General features: G+C 43.6%; 1 protein-coding gene across 5 annotated transcripts in view; it reads left to right on the top strand.

Moving 5' to 3' along the window:
- Positions 1 to 20,411, top strand: part of RETREG3 (reticulophagy regulator family member 3) — a 489,061-nt gene that overhangs the window by 444,267 nt on the left and 24,383 nt on the right. For 2 of the 5 annotated variants that reach the window (XM_077459453.1, XM_077459452.1), the window contains one exon: positions 16,531 to 16,689. The exons of the other annotated variants lie outside the window; for them this stretch is intronic. In XM_077459453.1, coding sequence (XP_077315579.1) covers positions 16,531 to 16,689 — 159 coding nt within the window. The remainder of the gene's footprint in view (positions 1 to 16,530; positions 16,690 to 20,411) is intronic. 5 annotated transcript variants of the gene reach the window in all.

Raw genomic sequence — 20,411 nt, 5'->3', positions numbered from 1 at the left:
ATAGACTTTGGAGACAGTCTGCTACTAATTGTTGGGCCAACCCTTCAAGTTGGTTTCAGATTATGCACCCCTTACGTGGATGGCCCAAGATAAAGGCAAAAACTCCAGAATCACCCGGTGGTTCCTTGCTCTACTGGACTTCAAGTTTGTAGTGGTACATAGGCTAGGAAAGGTACATCAGAATGTGGATGCCCTTTCCTGGGTTTATTGCCACTTGGTTCGTGGTGTCCAGACCCCTAAGGATGGGCTCAGGCATGTTCGCAACCGCACGTGCAGAGTCCGCCAGGAAGTCGCCACTGCACAGTACTTCTCGCAGGCAGTGAGACATTTTTCTGATCCGTGGCTGCACAGATTGGGAAATGTCTCATTACCTGTGAATAGTGCCGTGCAGTGCCTACTTCCTGGCGGTCTCTGCATGTGTGGTTGCGAAACACGCCTGAGCCTTACCTTACCCCTGACCTGGAATTGGGGGGGGGGGGGAGAGAGATATGTAGAGGGTCAGCCTGGGGCAGGGTTAAGAAGGGGTTAATTGAAGAGGGCAGGTACCTGCTGATTGCCAGCTGAGCTGAAAATGTCAGAGAGGGGCTGTTTGAGCAAGAGAGACACAGCACCACACTGTGAGAAAAGATCCATTGCTGGATTGTGTACTTGCTGGGTGAGCTTAACCGCATAAGTCTGTAGCTCTGATTACAGCCATGAACTATTGCCTGTAAGCCTGTATGCTGCTGAACTGTGAGCTGTACCCAGGGCTTTTTTCTCAGAAAATAGGCACAGGAACTCAACAGTAGAACACACACACACACACACACACACACACACACACACACACACACACACACACACACACACACACACACACACACACACACACACACACATATTTCTAACAGTGGAAGGGTCTTATACCGGTTGTGCATTACATACAGAGTGCAGAGTTACGGGGTGGGGGGAGTATTACAAAATGCACAGTTCAGAGGTGCACTATTTAAAGAGTTCAGGGGATGCTATGGAGTGCAGAATTCAGAGGTGCACTGCAGTGTGCAAAGTTCAGGGGTGCACTACACGCAGAGTTCAGCCTTTATCCACAGCTGCTATCCTCTGCACCCCTCATCCACATCTCACTTTCACCCCTCTTTAGCTCTGACCTCTGTATGCATCTCCCCTTCCACTGCCCTCATCTTCACCCTCCCACCCTAAAAGCTCTACCATCTTCCACATATCTTACTTCTGTTGCTGTATTATGCTGAAGCACCCAGTTGCCTCTAGTACCTCCCCTCACACTGTAGGTGGCTCTGCCTTCTCGCTTGCAGGAAGATCATCCAGTGGGGGTTGCCGGGATCTGCACTGCACACCGGGCACCTGCATCTCCCTTCTCCCCATCCTGCACTCAGTGGGAGTCACTCAAGAGATCATATCTGTGGGAGCCATTGAGAGCCATTGTGAACACGATAGCCAGAGGGAGCAGCGGGCCTGAGCCAGAGGTGGTGGAACTAAGTTCCACCAAGTTCCAGCTCAAAAAAAAACCCTGCCTGTACCTGTGTGACAAGACAAGCCTGTCGTGTCCCCTGTTTGTTTTCGCCAGTTTGCTGAATAAAGCATTTTTATTTTACTGGACTGTATCTGAGCAGGCTGTTCACCCCTCTGATCCCCTACAATATATATATATATATATATATATATATATATATATATATATATATATATATATATATATATATATATATATATATATATATATATATATATATATATATATATATATATATATATATATATATATATATATATATATATATATATATATATATATATTTTTTTTTTTTTTTTTTTTTTTTTTTTCCACAAATAGGGCTTTCTTTTGGTGGTATTTGATCAACTCTGTGTTTTTTTTTTTTTTGTTTTTTTTTTTTTTTTTTGCGCTATAAACAAAAAAAGAGCGTACATTTTGGGGAAAAAAAGCAATATTTTTTACTTTTTGCTATAATAAATATCCCCCAAAAATATATATGAAAAAACTAATTTTTTCCTCAGTTTAGGCCAATATGTATTTTTCTACATATTTTTGGTAATAAAAAAAAATGTGTATATTGATTGGTTTGCACAAAAGTTATAGCATCTACAAAATGAGGGAAAGATTTATGGCATTTTTATTATTAATTTTTTTTTATTAGTAATGGCTAGGGCGAGGAGAGAATCGCATTATAGGTGGATGACGTCCCCCTCTTCCTAGGCGAATGAGCACCCTTATAGAATTTGGAAGACGCTCGGGACTGACTGTAAACTGGGAGAAATCGGCACTCATGCCAGTGGATCCCATTAAGAATCAAACACTAGCAGAAATTCCCCAATTGGAAGTAGTTGAGATAATGAAATATTTAGGTATATACAAAACAAGAGACCCAAATAAATATATAAATAACAACATAGTTCCCCTTTTAGCTTAATTAAATCTGGTGGAGTCTCCCATTATCGGTTGCAGGGAGATGCAACTTGATTAAAATGTTGTGGATGCCACAATTACTATACTTATTGCATAACTCCCCGATATGGATACACAAGAAATGGTTTTAAAAAATGTATACTGTTTAGAGAACTTGTATGGAAGGGAGGCCAGTCCAAGATAGGTTTACAAACCTTACAGTTATCAACAAGGGAGGGGGGTATGGCGGTGCCACATCCACAGAGTTATTTCCTAACAGCCCAATTGCAGCACTTAGGAGTGAGTAAAGACTCACTCCTAAGGAGGTATGAATGGGGAATTAATGATATCAGGGCCACCCCATAAGACAGAAGTGGAGGTTTTGGAGGCAAACTCTTTTGTTAATAGAATCCCAACGGTAGGACTAGCCTTAAAGGTATGGAAAGCAGTGAAGTCACTAAGGACAAGGTGGAGTGATAGAATATACCCCCCTTTAGAACAACAGGAACTTGTGGGAGCACGAGATAATGGGGAAGATCAAAGAATGGGAAATAAAGGGGATAGATAGGCTGGTCCAGCTGTATGAGGGAAGTACATTAAAAACATTTACAGCACTGAGAGAGGAATACGACATACCCAAACACTGTATATGTAAAGAAGCTCCTGCGCTCTATGGCAAAAAAGAACAATTTTGGAAGTGGAATGAAAAAATAGTTCTAATCGGAGCAGCAGACACTGTTATGAGTAAACTCTCAATAAAGATCGACAAAACAGAAGGGGGATGTGTTGTGCTTCCTTAAATACCAAAAGAAAAAAATAAACAATAAGCTTATGTGATAAAAAGTGACTGTCAATCCTTCACAAAATATCAAAAACCAGTGCAAAATGTGTGGTACTGTAAAAGTGCATAGAAATGAACATCTGATATAAAAAAAAATATATATATATATCTTAATAGTGCATCTTACTAGTGCCTATACAATAAGAACCGATAAAAAACGGGGAGGGGAGGGGGGGGGGGCTCCCGCTATATTGTGCAAAAAGTGAATTGCAATAGCTATATAAAATAAAGTGAATCGTCTAAGATAAAAACAAAAAAGGGGGAGTCAGACATCTAAAATAAAACTACAAACATAGTATATAAATAACTTAGTGTAGTAAATAGTCCAAAAAAATCTATGAACGGTTTAAAAGTGCAAAAACCGTAAAAGCCAACAGTATAATCCTTAATAAAAAGGAAAAAAATAGCAAAAAAATAGTAGCAACAAATAGTAAATCTCGATAGTGTCCCATACACAGTCCAATCATGCAGATCTAAAATGTGATTTCACAACCAAACATAAAGTGCAAATGTGCCAAAGTAGCTCTCCTCCAAGCGGTATCCCGTGTTAGTGTGGATAATCCTAAATAATTACCTCACAGCTGTAAGGCTACAGCGAGAAAGTAAATTTCCAGGGGAAAATTCCAGGGGGTCAGATGAACTGTGACTGGGACTTCTGACAGTGCCACTCTTCCTTGTAGTTTTAGCCGACCAACAATGCTCAAAATAACAAGTAAAAGATATCCTCCATAGTGTAGTAGTTTTAAAATGAACGATTTATTTGTAAAACAAACTATATCTACTCATAAACGGGAGCGAATAAACTGGCACACACAACTAGACGGATCGATGGATGATACGAACGTCACTTCCGATTTCCTACGCGTTACGTCTCGAATGGAATTCAACTGGGATATTTCTAAAGGGATCGGAAGAGCTTATATGAGAGTACTGGGCGGATCGCGTCCGCCCATTGTTTACGTAGCTAGAGTGTGTAATCACACAAACGGGCAACTGAATCAACCTGCATTAGCATAGCTAAGGCATGCATTCATAAGACGGGTAATTAGAATGCCGGAAATATGTACCGTTCTATATCTCGACTCCCTCCGTACTTCACAATAAGTTCGTTAAAAAAATAAAAAATAGTAACGAGTGGGTATGGACAATATAAGAAAAAACGACAACGACCGAATAAAAATTAATTTAAAATTACGAATCCACCGTAAGACTATATGTCTAAGGTAACGATTCGCATCGTGTAACGTGCTTATATCACTCCGACAGAAATAGCCGCGGGAACTCCATATTCCATACGATCACCCGTCGGCCATTTTGTCGGAGTCCTAAATTGCCATTGAACAAAACAGTCTTTATTCTAGTGTCGGTGGCTAAATTAGGATCATCGCAAAAACAGCTACTAAAAAATATGTAATTATTTTACTAAAAACACAATCAAACATCCCAGAATTTAAAACCTATTTCCTTTAGTTATAACTTTAAAATTAGGGAATGGTTCAACAACGTTCGTATTTCTAAATATATATATTAATACGAGAAAAAATGCATTATACTAATATTTATGTAAACAGAGTATTAGATAAAAATAGCAATTTCATTAAAAATAATTTCAATAAAAAGAGGCGAGACCAATCACATAAATTTTCCAGTTCAAATCAGAGACCTAAAATTAAACGTATAGGGGAATGACGTATGTATTTACAGTTCAATTAGCATATAAAAATTCAGTCATTCTCCATAAATTAATCCTCTAAAATACAGTCCAAAATTTAAGACCAAAGATTAAAAAATTATTAAATTATTAAGTTATTAAAATATACATATATTATCATAGTATGTAATCGAGGCAGGAGATATAAAAGAGAACATAAAAACGTTAAAAATTACTGATAAAGCAGTTTAAGTCGAACTCAATATTTAATCCTCTGGGGCTAAAAGTGTCAAGCGTGAATATCCATTTCGATTCTATTTGGCTTAGGGTCCTCACTTTGTGTCCACCCCTCCAATGTTTAGCATATGGGACAATGCCCCAAAATTTCAAATGCCTGGGGTCTTTTTTGTGATGAGTAGCGAAATGCTTAGAAACACTATGTTTATCATACCCCTTTAGAATATTCTGTATGTGCTCTTTGAGTCTGATCCTTAAAAGTCTCTTTGTGCGGCCAACATATTGTAGGCCGCAACTACATTCTAAAACGTATACAGCACCTTCTGTGTTACAGCATATAAAATCTTTGACTTTATATGAATTACCAGTGCTTTTGGACGAAAATTCAAACACTCATTTTATAAATACCTACAAATTAGGCATGCTTTAAATGTTCAATTTGAGAAACAAGGTTCGGTTTGGTGTAACTCCCATATTTACCAAAGAATAGGTAGCCTGGGTGGGACTGGGGGATTTATATCAGAAATTTACCCATATATATGCGGCAGAAGTATTGAGGGTCCGGAACAGCTTAACAGTAGGGGAAAATAGGAGGAGGATCTAGGAACAATATCGGGTGAGCAGTGGAAGAGAATATTATAGAGAAGACACCTGGTATCGGTTCCACCCGCACAGAAGGTCTCGTATTTGATGTTAATACATAGGACATATTATACACCTAAGAGACCGTTCGAGTGGGGAATAGATGCCAAGTGCCCTAGATGCTGGAATATGGGGAATTTGTTACATATGGTATGGAAGTGCCTGAAACTGTTCTGGTACTGGTCAGAGATCCTCGACATCATAAATACGACATATGACACAATGCTGGAAATGGACCCTAGACTATGTATTTTAGGTTTGGGAAGGGAATAGGTGGAGCTGCTAGCATAACTAAAGTAGAGATGAGATGTCTTTTCCAGGCAAGAAAATAGCGCAGAGATGGCAAGCAGAGAAACCGCCATCTGTAAGAGACTGGGTTAGTATAGTTATGGAAATGGTATGGTGGGAAAAAGTAGCTTATACAAAGAGTTTAATTTTAAAGAATTTGAAAAAATGTGGAAACCCTGGTTGGTGAGAATGGGATACCCTATGTAAAGCATAGGGAAGGAAGGAAGGAAGGAAGGAAGGGGAGAACGGGAATAAGAGGAGAGGGTAGGAAGGACAGAAGGGAGTAATGAGGAAATCCCCATAGAAATGGATTAAACAAGGAAAAGAGTGAGGTTTAAAACATATACTAGGACAAAGAATGGTTGGGGGGGGAGATAAAACAGATACCGTATATACTCGAGTATAAGCCGAGATTTTCAGCCTCTTTTTTGAGGCTGAAAGTGCCCCCCTCGGCTTATACTCGAGTCATCGCTGTCTGCCCGCTCGATCAGCGTGTCGAGCAGACAGACAGCGGCCATTCTAGAATTCAAAAGCCGCGCCTCCGGCTCCGCCTTCGCCTGTGATAGGCGGAACACTGAATTTCCCAGCAGCCTGTGTTCCGCCTATCACGGGCATCGTCTCATCCTCGTACTACGGACGAGGATGAGACGATGCCCGTGATAGGCGGAACACAGGCTGCTGGGAAATTGAGTGTTCCGCCTATCACGGACATCCGATAGGCGGAACAGCAGTCAGTGGGAAATTGAGTGTTCCGCCTATCACCGACGGAGGCGCGGCTTTTGAATCCTAGAATGGCCGCCGACGAGGAGCTGAAGGACGGAGGCTCGGCTCGGGACGGGCCGGGACGGGCCGGGCCGGGACGGGACGCAGGCTGGACGGGACGCAGGCTGGACGGGACGCAGGCTGGACGGACACAGGCAGGCTGGACACAGGTAGGCTGCACGGACACACACACACACACACACACACACACGGATGCACGGACACACACACACACACACACACACACACACGGATGCATGGACACACACACACACACACACACACACACACACACACACACACACGGATGCATGGACACACACACACACACACACACGGATGCATGGACACACACACACACACACACACACACACACGGATGCATGGACACACACACACACACACACACGGATGCATGGACACACACACAGGGATGGATGGACCCACAGGGATGGACGGACACACAGGGATGGACAGGCATGTCTCACCCTCGGCTTATACACGAGTCAATAATTTTTTCCAGTTTTTTGGGGGTAAATTGGGGGCCTCGGCTTATATTCGGGTCGGCCTATACTCGAGTATATACGGTAATAGAAAATGTCTTTTTTATTATTTTTGTGATATATATTTATATGTATTTTTTTATAAATATGAAGAAAATAAAGATTATACAAAAATTTGTGTGGTAGTGCGGGTTTTCTCCGGGTGACTCTGTGCGTGGCCATTGGTGTCTGGATCGCTGACAACAGGGGTGAGTGTGCCCCTGGGTGGGGGTGTCCAAATTGGTCCCAAAATGTCAATATTTTGTGTGGCCATCATTATTTTCCAGCACTACCTTAACCCTCTTGGCATGGAGTTCACCAGAGCTTCACAGGTTGCCACTGGAGTCCACTCCTACATGATGACATCACAAAGCTGGTGGATGTTGGAGACCTTGCACTCCTCCCCCTTCTAGGTGCCCCCACAGATGCTCTGTAGGGTTTAGGTATGGAGACATGCTTGGCCAATTCATCACCTTTACCCTCAACTTCTTTAGAAAGGCAGTGGTTGTCTTGGAAGTGTGTTTGGGGTCGTTATGTTGAAATACTGCCCTGCTGCCCAGTCTCCGAAGGGAGGGGGATCATGCTCAGTATGTCGCAGTACATGTGCCCTTGTTTTAACTTAGGATAGTAAAACATTTTTTTTCTGCCAGTAAATACCTTATACACCCTACTTCCTGTTTCTTTTCTGGTAAAAAACCTAGACTTATGACATCATGCACAGCTCTCTCTCACTCTCGTGAGAGAGAGAGCCGAAACCTATCGAAGAGGCTTTGGCCCATGCCTCCTCCAAAATGACGGTGAAGGCCCTAACACAGAAGCACGTAGCATCGCCAGCCAGATCAGGACACGTGGACAGTGATGAGGATGAGGCAGAGCTCTCCTGCACTGCCACAGACAGGTATCCCAGAAGGACTTCCTCAAACATATGGAAATGATGCTGCATAGGACCCTTAAAGCTACCACTCACCAAAGTGCCGTGCCTCAGCTTCAAATCTTACTGAAGTACCAGCTCAAGTACACATGGCGATTCCCATTCACCAGTCAGGGCCAGCAACCTGGAGTCAACTGGAATCCCTGCAACTTGTAGTCCAAGTCTAGCAGTCCGAGACTATTTTGCCCCGAACACGGGGCTGTTCACCCCTATAGCGCCACACCGAATCGCAGCCACCCGGGTCCAACCTCCATCCAGAAAGCTCCTTCTCAGCACCTACCAACGGCTTCCGAGATCCGAAGACCTTCATACCTGACTGAACTTATTGTATTATTCTCCCTCGTTCTGGGTAACTATCCTTGGTTGTTTGTGGGGAACCTCCCCCTTGCTCAATATTTGTAGGTTCTATACAACCGGGGCCCCAGAGGCCGTACCCTGATGTGAACTCTTTACATCCAAACAGAAAGCCTCTGCAGGTTCCACAACCCTATCTGGGTTGCACAGGTTCAGATCCTAGTTATCCACTAACATGTCTTGTATTTTGTTTAATACCACTCAGTTTTCTACATTGAACTGTTAAAATGTTTTGTGTGAATTATGACCCTGCTACTGACGAATCCATGCTAAGGCAGTGTATTTAGGCTACACGGATGCTTATTGTCAACTGATATCTCCATGACCAAGTATCCCTTGTACCCTAAAGCCCTCCTACCATCCTTCCCTTCCCTGCTTTCCTCCCACTTCCCCTCTTTCCCCTCCCCTGTCTTCCCCCCATAGCTCTCCCAGTCCTTCCTATCCCTCCTTCCTCATCCTACTCCCTTGCCAACGTTGTGCTCATAGGCAGGGGCGGACAACTCCTGCTGCCCCCGGGCAATAGGAGATTATGGGGCCCCCAGGCAATGAGATTATGGGGCCACACAGTATACACAAACACACACACAGTATACAGTCACACAGGTTACACATACATGTACACACAATATACACATATATGTTTCTATTGGCTGAGAAGGTACTGGAGAGATGGGGCAGCTATAATCTCTGGATTTTTAGACCAAAAGGATGTTAAGGGACATTTCAGAGGCAGATGTAAAAAACTGATTTTTACATATTGTCCCTGGTTTTACTAAGGATGGCAACCCTGATGGGGCCCCCGGGCAGTGCCCGAGTGGCTGAATGGTCAGTCCGCCCCTGCCCATAGGGCACTTGATGATACTGTTGTAGCCCGTTATGTTAAATGGTTGTTTTAGTAAGATACTGACCCATAAATAGTAATTGAGTTTGATATATTACTGATCTGTTTTTCCCATATGCAGCGGGGAGCAATAACTGCTCCCCCCCCTTTTCTGGTGCACTCATTCTTCAGCTAGCGGGCTGGCTAAAGAGTCTGTGCACTACCTGGACGGGCAGTAGAGTCCAACCACCTAGGTATTTGTTATTTAATTGTTTGCCTTACAGAATTTTTTTCCTGCTTTTCAAAATTCTCCTAGTTTTTCCTGCTACCCCTTTTCCTACGAGGTCGGTTGGCTCACATGGACCCGGTGTCTCCCCGCGATGATTTACCCCGTTCCCCAGATGGCCTCCTTAAACATTTTATCTCTAAATGTCAAGGGACTCCATTCCCCTAATAAGAGGGTTAAAGCCTTCCAGTCGTTTGTGTCGCTGAAAGCTGGAGTAGTAGCCCCCCACAGGAGACACGCTTTGAGACTTGCAGTGCTCCAAAGTTCTTTAGCTCCCGCTATCCCCAAGTATTTACTGCTTCTGCCAGTACAAAACAAAGAGGGGTTCTGCTAGCCTTTTATCACACCGTACCATTTACCTCCCTTGCCGAGATTAGAGACCCTGAGGGCCACTACATTGTCCTTGTGGGCCTGCTACAGGACATTGAAACAAAATTTGTCTCAAAATATGCAACAATCCCAATCCATTTTTCTCTCACTTCCTACAGGTTATACGAACTCTTTGTAAGGGAACTTTATTCATGTGCGGCAACTCAAACCTAGTACTCCATCTGCACCTTGATAAATCTCCATATGCTTCCTTGCTTGACTCCTGGAGAGAATGTAACCCCTCAAAACAGAATTACACATTTTACTACCTGCACAAATCCTTCTCTAGGATAGACCACATTTTTGTCCCTATGGCCTGCTCGCTGATTTTGCTGAACTCCTGTATGCACCCTATCCCATGGTCTTACCACTGTGCAGTTATCACTACTGTCTCATCTTTGATTCCCCAATCCAGGGATCACACCTGATGTATGTTTTATAATGATGCACACCTAACCAACAAATTCTATTGTTTTGATATCCAGCTTGCCCTTAAGGAATACCTCTTGCATAACACAATACTGGATATTTCTCCCGACCTTTAATGAGAAACGCATAAACCGGTGATCCGTGGTACCTGTATCTTGGTCTCCACACACCTTCACCACAATAAAAAATTTCAATTACAGCAACTCGAAACAGAGTACCACCACCACTGCCTCCAATTTCAGTCCTCCCATACTGAGCCCAACAGACTCCATCTAGAAAAAAACAAGGTTGAATTGGACAAGGCCAACAAACCAGACACATTCTTGGCTCTGCCTCTTTGCTGCCCAGAAATTGTTTGCAATCCTATAAGACTCAATTTGGCTAAAGATATCCACTCAAGTAATCATGTTAAAGTGCTCTCCGAATTCCGCAAGAGATCGGCACAATTATACAAAGCGATGGCTTCTTTCCCTTTGAATCAGGCATAGACACTATTCCACGGTATAACTCTTGTATACCTAAGTTATCCAATGCCAATCGTGAGTCCATGGAGTGCCCTGTTACAACCAAAGAAGTCCTAATAGCAATCAAGTCACTTAAACCTCATAAACATCCTAGACCTGACGGCCTGTTAAGTACGTACTTTAAAACATTTGCCTACACACTAGCTCCACTCAAACGCCTTCAATGCTCTTCTCGGCAACACACCTGCCGGGACATGATGACAGCCCTCTCCATGATACCCAATACTGATAACACCTTCTGGTCCAATTACAGGCCCATCTCCCTGCTCAAATTGGACATCAAAATCCTAGCCAAAATATTAGCACTTGGACTCAACCTGATCATTGGGGGGCTAATCCACAAAAATCAAGTGGGTTTCATACCGCAACGCCAAGCTAGCGACAACATCCAACGCTTAATCCTGCTACAACACCTAGCGAGATCCCGTAAGATACCCATGCATCTCCTGTCCCTTGATATTAAGAAAGCGTTCGACACAGTCTCATGGTCTTTACCTACCCTTTATACTCCGTTGGATTTGGCCCTAACTTTTTACGGTGGATAAGCTCCTCTGTATAATCAACCACAAGCATATGTTAAGTATTCTGGGTTTCGTTCTGACTGCTTTACTATTCAACGGGGAACCAGGTAGGGTTGTCCACTCTTTCCCCTAATCTTTGCCTTAGCAATTGAACCCCTGGCAGCCCTGATAAGAACAAACCCAAATATTAAAGGTCTGGAACTTGCTTTCACAACCCATAAACTATGCCTGTTCGCCGACAATGTTTCATTATTCATCACTTCCCCTCGTACAACACTGCCAAACCTTATCCATACGTTAAATAAATTTGCAGTAGTATCAGGTCTAGAGGTCAACCAGTCCAAATGCGGGGCCCTCAATGTGTCCCTTCCACAGGCTGAGTTCAATCACCTGCAGGATCATTTTCAATTCTCATGGTCTTCGTCATCAATCCCATTCCTAGGAATAAAGTTGACTAGCAACACAACCCACCTTTTCCAGGCAAATTACCTCCCTATGTTATCTCATCTATCTTCTTTGCTCTCTTCTTGGCAGCTAATATGCATTTCCTGGCTTGGGCGCGTGGCGACTGTTACATCACTGTCTTTATTACCTAAACTTCTATACCTTTTATAGAGTCCTTCCGGTTGCATTCCCCTCTTATTTTTTTTAGAGTTATACAAAATTTTGTATACAAATATATATGGGGCCCTACGAAACCCAGAGTGTCACGAACCTTATTGCTACGCAGTAGGCTCAGTGGGGGTTTAGAGGTCCCTCACTTCATATGTTACTACCATGTTACCCAACTAGCCCAGCTCACATTGTATCACGTAAAAACCGAACTACCATTGTGGGTGAGTTTGGAAGCGATTGATCTTCACCCCCTAGCAGTGACTAACTTGCTGTGGATGTCCAGCTCTGATCGTGGCACTGTAACCAACCCTATAACTCAACACTCCCTTTGACTTTGTGAAAAATGACGGGGCCCTTTTAAACCAGCATCCCCTCGCTCCCCAATTCTCTCCTTTTTCAACCACCCAAACCTCTACCCTGCCTTTACCGAACCAGCCTCTTGTCAAGCCTGGTCCCTATTGGGACTGAGTCGCATATGAGACCTTGTCACCAGTAACACCCTGAAAACATTGCCTGCCTTACAAGAGCAAGCACAACTCCCTCCTGGTGAGTGTTTTCGGTACCTCCCAGATTGCCCATTTTGCTCAATCATATGCACACACTCATCACTAGATTGCTTATCACTTTATAAGGCTATATGCGATTCGGACCTGAACGCCCCAGGTATCATATCTCACTTATACAGTCATCTCACATCCCCTCCATCTAGTCTACAATTTATGCTGCATAGTGGTCTAAAGGCCTAGAAATCAACCTGGATACAGGGGATTGAGAAGGTATATGGGCCAATACTAAAACTTCCTCCCAAAACATTGTTGCGCTTGAAGCAAACTACAAAGTCCTCATGAGGTGGTATCTAGTCCCGGCAAGGATTTACAATTATTTACTGGGTCTGCCCCCCCCCCCCCCCCCAGGAAGGGTATGCACGCACACATTTAGTGGACATGCCCTGTCATTCAACAATTTTGGAGGACAATCTTCCATATGGCTTCTACTTTGCCTTGTGTTCCTTTAGGCCCATATCCATCCCTTGCACTACTGAACCATGTCACCTTAGACTGCATTAAGCCTCAGCTCTGCCTCCTTCTGCAGCTCATGACTGTGGCCAAACGGTAGGTAGAGCCTGGAAAACCCCGAAATTAAACATTGTCGAAGTTAAAAAAAAAAAAAAAAAAAAAAAATCACTCAAGCCATGATACATAGTAAAATCGAGGCCACTATTCTAGAGTGAGTCCCCCAGCACCTTTAAAATGTGGATAGCTATCCGATTGACGCCCACTTGTAGATCTCTGTTGGTAGACTGCCTATGGTACATCATTACGCTTAATGTTAATTACTGAGACTTACATTGCTCCTGTCAATTTTAGCAGCAAGCTAGGGGGTTTGGTTGTTGTATGTTCTTTGGGTTAGGCGGATAGTTTTTTTTTGGTGTTCTGCCTTACCTGTTGTGTTGTATTGTTTGAGCCGGGGAATGCCTCGAGGCTATGTTCTGTACTTTTTCTTTTAAAACGAATAAAAAGAATTTATAAAAAAAAAAAAAAAAAATGTGGATAGCTTTGGATTTAGACAGATCCCTCTTAGAACCTTAGCCCCCCCCCCCCCTTGATTATAATACTCCGAGACTTGGGCCTATGTGGTGCCCCCAACCTCCCTTCCTCACAGCTCTGGCTCCTCTTCTTTCTTCCCTTTCTTATCTGTATGATTTTGTCTCCAGCGTCTCTGCACACCTTGGAGGCCTTCAGTTTTCATACTTTCAATGGAACCCTGGTATAATGGTGCCCTTATAACCAATACTTTTCTCTTTGTATTTTTTGATTGCTGTATTTACTTGTTTTCTAATGAATACATCTTGGTGCTTTTTGATATGTTACTAATAAAAAAAAGTAATAAAAAATGCAGCCCTTTAATTGACGCTTAAACAAGCGGTGTGCATTATTCAGTAAAAAAAAAAAAAAAAAAGTGTTTTTTGGGCAGTAATTTACACCTCATGTGCGCAAATATATACAAAAATACTGCCTGAAAAAATAGATGCTCAAACAGGTGTATCATGTCCAACAGGTGTATCATGTCTAATAATCTTCCTTCCCCAAATGGAATTTGCTTCCAGGACCCCAGTGCTGTAACGAATAACAAGTGCACTGCCACTTTCTAAGTGCTGATCTCAAACCCCCAGTGCTGCAAATGTGCTCCACTCTGTGAAACGTCACCATGAATATAAATTGATGTGCCCACACCTAGAGGTCGACCGATATGGGTTTTTCTCTGGCCGATGCCGATATTTAGAAATCATGGCGGCCGATAGCCGATATATGATGCCGATTTTTTTGGGCCGATATGTTAGGCCGATTTTTATTTTATTTATTTATTTTTTTCCTTTATTTTTTTTTTTTTTTAATCCCCCTTGATCTAACACACCTTTCCCATTGGGGCGTTTTTCAGGCGCTTTTGGGCTAAAAATAGCGCCTGTAAAGTGCCTGCAAAATGGCTCCCCTGCAGTCTGTGTGAAAGACAGAGTTCTTTCACACGGAGGCGATGCGCTGGCAGGATCTTAAAAAAAGTCCTGCAAGCAGCACGTTTGGAGTGGTGTATACCGCTCCTCCACCACTCCTACCCATTGATATGAATGGGCACCACTGCCGAAGCGCATGCAATGCGATTTGGCAGCAGTGCTTCATGGGCGCATTTAACCTCTTCCTTGGCCGCTAGCTGGGTTATATGTGCCCCGCTAGCAGCCAAATGGCACCGCTAAAATGATGGTAAAGAGCTGCTAAAACTTGCGTTTTACCATCAACGCTCCAGTGTGAAAGCAGCCTTCATAAGTGATACAGAAAATTTCTTACATTTAAACATTTATTAAACAAAACAAACCTCCAATCAGTTTACTTGTATGATAAAAAAAAAAAACCTATGTATTAAATAAAAACAGGTAGTCAAAACTTTTGGACGAAAAAAAAAAAATGGGCTAACTTTACTGTTTTTATTTTATTTTTAAATAGTGTATTTTTTTCCCCAAAAAATGCATTTGAAAGACCTCTGTGCAAATGCCGTGTGACATAAAATATTGCAACAACCGCTATTTTATTCTCTAGGATCTCTGCTAAAAAAATATATAGAATTTTTGGGGGGTCTAAGTGATTTTCTGGCAGAAAATACAGGATTTTTACTTGTAAGCAACAAGTGTCAGAAAAGATTTAGTCTTTAAATGGTTAAACAGAGAACTTCTACACACTGAGATGATTTCATTCATTCAAGTGTAAACATTGTATCATTCTGTTCTTTTCTTGGCAGTCTGCCCAGAGAGGAGGAAAGTGTTGCTTTGAAGACTCAGGCAACTCACACTGACTTCTATACAGAAGTCATTTCAAAGTCCCGCTGTAGTTCTAAATCGGCTTTTTATCAGCACAATCGGCCGATGCCGATTATTTAAAAAACGGCAAATATCGGCCGATATATCGGTCGACCTCTACCCACACCTCAACTTTAAGCCTATAAATAAATATATATCATTTTACACCTACCTTTTTAAGAATAGTTTCCAACAATTTCTATTTCCAATTTTTCAGTACACCATCGCTATTTGGGTACTGATCTCAAATCCCTGTGCTGTGAGTGCTCTTTACGCTGTGAACTATGATCTTAAATGTGGATGGTTGTACCCTAACCTTGTTTTCAAACATATAGTTCATTCTGTGCCTCCCCTTACTCAGTTAATATAATGGTAGACTTCCAATTCACATGAACATCAATTCGCCCATTCAGGGTTTTGCAGAAGTAGCTTTGCCCTTAACCACTTCGTAAGATTTTGCTGCTGAATGACCGGGCCATTTTTTGCGGTTCGGCACTACGTCGATTTAACTGACAATTGCGCGGTCGTGCGGCGCTGCACCCAAACAAAATTTAATTCCCACAAATAGAGCTTTCTTTTGGTGGTATTTGATCACCTCTGTGATTTTTTTTTTTTTGCCCTATAAAGAAAAAAAGAACGACAACTTTGAAAAAAACACAATATTTTGTACTTTTGCTATAATAAATATTCCCCTCTTTTCTTTTTTTTTTTTTTTTTTTAAAAGCAAATTTTTTTCTGTTTAGGCCAATATGTATTCTTCTACATATTTCTGGTAAAAAAAATCGCAGTGTATTGGTTTGCGCAAAAGTTATATCGTCTACAAAATGGGGGATTTATAGCATTTCGTTTTTATTATTTTTACTAGTAGTAGCGGCGATCTGCGATTTTTGTATTTTAATTTTTTTTGTATTTTTATTTTTTTAATACTGTTTTTATTATTCTTTATCACACAGGATACATTATAAACATATTACATAAAGGATTCATTGTACAATTATCGATTGGTCAGCAACTTGTGTTTTTTACACTTATAAGATATCTTTTCTACTCCCATCCTCCATCTGCATGTCCAAGTCTGGGCGTGCTATTAATCATTTTCCTGACGAACAAAGGTATTATATATTCTTGTACTTAACCTTAACTAGTTACACATTTTCACATTTAATAATGAATATTAGGAGCTTAAGCCACCATAGTTCACATTCCACAGGTATCGTGATCAGGTAAAGACCTTTTACCACATATCAGCACCAAGAGACTCCTCTCTTTAATCCCCGGAGGGGTTCAGCCCATCTTCGGGATGTTCACATGTATCTGTAAGTTCAATCCATTCTCCCCATGTTTTCGTGAATTTACTAGCACACCCTCTGGCCTCATTTGTGAGTTAAGCAGTACCTGATTAATTAGTTTTCCATTGGTTATGGGGAATTGGCGTGGAATATATTCATTGCAAAACCACTGTTTTCCTGGCATAATATAATAGATGTAAGAAATGTTTTTGATAGGCGCCCATGTCCACATCCTCAAAGATTGCCAATATACACCACTTCGGGCTGCAAATATTAGGTAGATCAAAGTTCGTTGCAATAAAGTGAGTTACTTGTGACCAAAATGACCGTATCTTTTCTCAGGTCCAGAGCATGTGAAGCAAATCACCCGTATGCTTATGGCATTTATGACAGATAGGGCTGCTTATTTTTCACATACAGAAAAGCCGCAGAGGAGTGTAGTAAATTCTATGAGATAGGCAACTGTATCATTCTGTCTCTAGCGAAGATTGTGATGACAAAATACATATTAAGAAGTTCCTCCCAGTTGTCATCTGCGAAGTCCGATATATCTGCAAGCCAATGATTTTTTTCAATTCTGTAGCTGACTCTCGCTGCCCTAACAATTTATAATATGTGGAGATCAGGCCTGTGTGCTTGGGTTGTATTAAAGCTCCCTCTAGAGGAGAGTTTTGAAAAAAAAATATTTCTAAGACCTTGTTGAGCCATGGCTGCATATTTTAGTTGAAGATACTTAAAACTGTGTCGGGTATCCCAAACTCCTTTTGCAGTATTGGGAAAGACTTGCCCTTGGTCATGTAGCTGGTGTATATATTTTAATGCTTTTGTAGCCCATATACAAGCGTCAGGTAGATCTTGAAAGTGAGGCAGTGTAGGGTTACACCATATAGGATGATTAGGAGATACAGATGGTGGGCCCCCCGAAACCAGGTGGATGCACCGTCTATATATTTCAAGGGAGACCTTTATTATATTTGTGCCCTCAACCTCTCTAGTTCTCCGAAATATTACATTATTGAGAGCCTCATAGGAGGAAAGCAGGGCCGCCTCTGCCGCCGTAGCAGTGTTTTCTTTCTGTCGAAAGAGCCACCAATGTATCCCGGTAGAGGGTACTCCTGCCTTTAAGGACCCCATGGACAGGAAGGCTGAGGCAGTGGCTCGTTCCTTGTTTACGGATGTGGGGTCATCCATGCAACCAGTACTGGCATCCGCACTTTTGTCTCAGACACTAACCGAGTGGGCAAAACTTTTGCACCGCAAATTGGGAGAGCAACAGCCTTCTCCTGTCTGTGTGGAACTAGCAGACTATCTAGTGCAAGGCCTGAAGTACATTTGTGATGTGGCCCTGGATACTCTCCCTCTGTTATCCAGGGCTTCAGTGTCCGCAGTGGTGCTGAGGCGCCTGATTTGGCTAAAATGCTGGTCTGCTGACCAGGCATCCAAAAAAGCCCTGACGGATGTTCCCTTCCTTGGCGACCAGCTCTTTGGAGCCTCATTGGATGACATTATTAAAAATGCCACAGGTGGTAAGAGTACACTACTCCCACAGGCCAGGAAGGCTAAGGAGTCACTCCGTAGGCAAGGGCCCTCATTCTTCGCTCACAAGCGGCTTTTTCGTCCACCCGGGGCTTCGACCAAGTGCCCCCAGCCCGACAGGACGACCTCTGAAGGACCAAAGCATCCCTGGAACCTCAAGCCTAACAATTAAGGTTTGCCCCCACCTGCAACACGGGTGGGGGGTCACCTATGGGAGTTTGCACCCCGTTGGGCCTCTCGGCTGTCTGACCAGTGGGTCTGCTATCTGATTTCCTCTGGCTACAAGATAGAGTTCCTCTCTTGGCCGCAAAACAGATTCTTCCCCTCCAGCATACCTGTTCTCCCGGCTCGCTGGGAGGCCCTATTGGGGGCAGTAAGGGACCTGCTGAGTCGTGGGGTGATACCTGTTTTGGAATCGGTACGTTTCCAGGGGTTCTACTCAAACCTGTTTGTAGTCCCCAAAAAGGAAGGGGTACGTCCAATCTTGGACCTGAAAGCCCTCAATTACTTTGTGAAAGTACAGAGGCTCAGAATGTAATCAGTTCGCTCAGTAGTCGCTGCAATCCATCAATGGGACTCCCTGGCATCCTTAGACATCCAGGATGCATACCTGCACATACCCATATGCCTTTGGCATCAGAGGTTTCTGCGATTTGCAGTCTGGGAAGCCCACTACCAGTTTGTGGCTCTCCCTTTTGATTTGGCATCAGCCTGCCTAGTCTTTACCAAGGTATTGGCTCCTGTTTTGGCATTGCTGCGGCAACGTGGGATCGCGATCGTGGGATACCTAGACGATCTCCTCCTGAGAGCATCTCCGCCTCAGAGTTAGAGGAGGATGTGGCGATCACCATGCAGATCCTGCAGAAATTTGGGTGGCTGAACCTAAAAAAGTCGGTGATCGTACCGACTCAGCGTTTGGAGTACCTAGGCTTACTGCTGGACTCCATGAAAGCTAGAGTGTTTGTTTTTCTCCCTTCAGACAAACTGCAGACTCAGAGCCGTGGTAAAACTGTTGATGGACCGCAGGTGGTCGTCGCTACGCTTCTGCATGCGAGTTCTGGGACTCATGGTGGCCTCCTTCGAGGCAGTACCGCATGCCCAGTTTCACACCAGAGTCCTGCAGAAGGAGATTTTGACAAAATGGGATCTCTGTTGTCCCTGGATTGGCAGATTCGGGGGAGCCAGTCAGTCAGGGGCTCCCTGCCCTGATGGCTGAGGTCCCTGGCACTTCGGTCCAGGAAGTTGTTCCTACCTCTGAAATGGACAGTGATCACAACGGACGCCAGCCTGACCAGCTGGGGTGGAGTAATGTGAGTTCAGTCGACCCAGGGCCTCTGGTCGGTGGAGGAATCCAAATAGCCGATCAATCTGTTCGAGCTGAGAGCGATCAAGCTATACCTCTCCACATGGTCTATAAGACTTCAAGGGCGTCCAATCAGGATCCAGTCACAGTGCCACGGGGGTGACATACATCAATCACCAGGAACAAGAAGCTCAGCCATCGCACAGGAGGTCGCTCACATCCTTCAGTGGGCAGAGCGACATGTACCGGCCCTGTCGGCCATTTACATCCCAGGAGCTGAAAACTGACAAGGGGACTATCTAAGTCGCCAGATGCTGGACCCAGGAGAATGGGCGTTGCATCCGGAGGTGTTCAGGCTACTGTGCCTGCGATGGGGCACACCAGACGTGGATGTTCTGGCCTCCCGTCTCAATCGGAAGGTGCCGAGATTCGTGTCCAGGACAAGAGATCCTTGGGCAGACGCGTCAGACGCGCTGGTGGCTCCGTGGGATCAGAACCAGCTGATCTTTGCCTTTCCTCCACTGAAACTGTTGCCACGTCTGCTCCGCCAAGGGGATCCCAGTAATACTAATTGCCCCAGATTGGCCTCAGCGTCCTTGGTACGCAGACCTAGTGCGCCTGGTGGTGGACGCCCCTTGGCAACTGCCGTTACAAGAGGACCTTCTGTCTCAAGGTCCAATTGTCCATCCTGCTTTACCATCGCTGG

The sequence above is a fragment of the Lithobates pipiens genome, unplaced genomic scaffold, assembly GCF_037356315.1.
Source record: "Lithobates pipiens isolate NorthernLeopardFrog02 unplaced genomic scaffold, aLitPip1_a1.2 Scaffold_28, whole genome shotgun sequence".
Classification (NCBI taxonomy): Eukaryota; Metazoa; Chordata; class Amphibia; order Anura; family Ranidae; genus Lithobates; species Lithobates pipiens.
The sequence above is the reverse complement of the archived record's forward strand: the minus strand, read 5'-3'. Positions and strand labels throughout refer to the sequence as shown.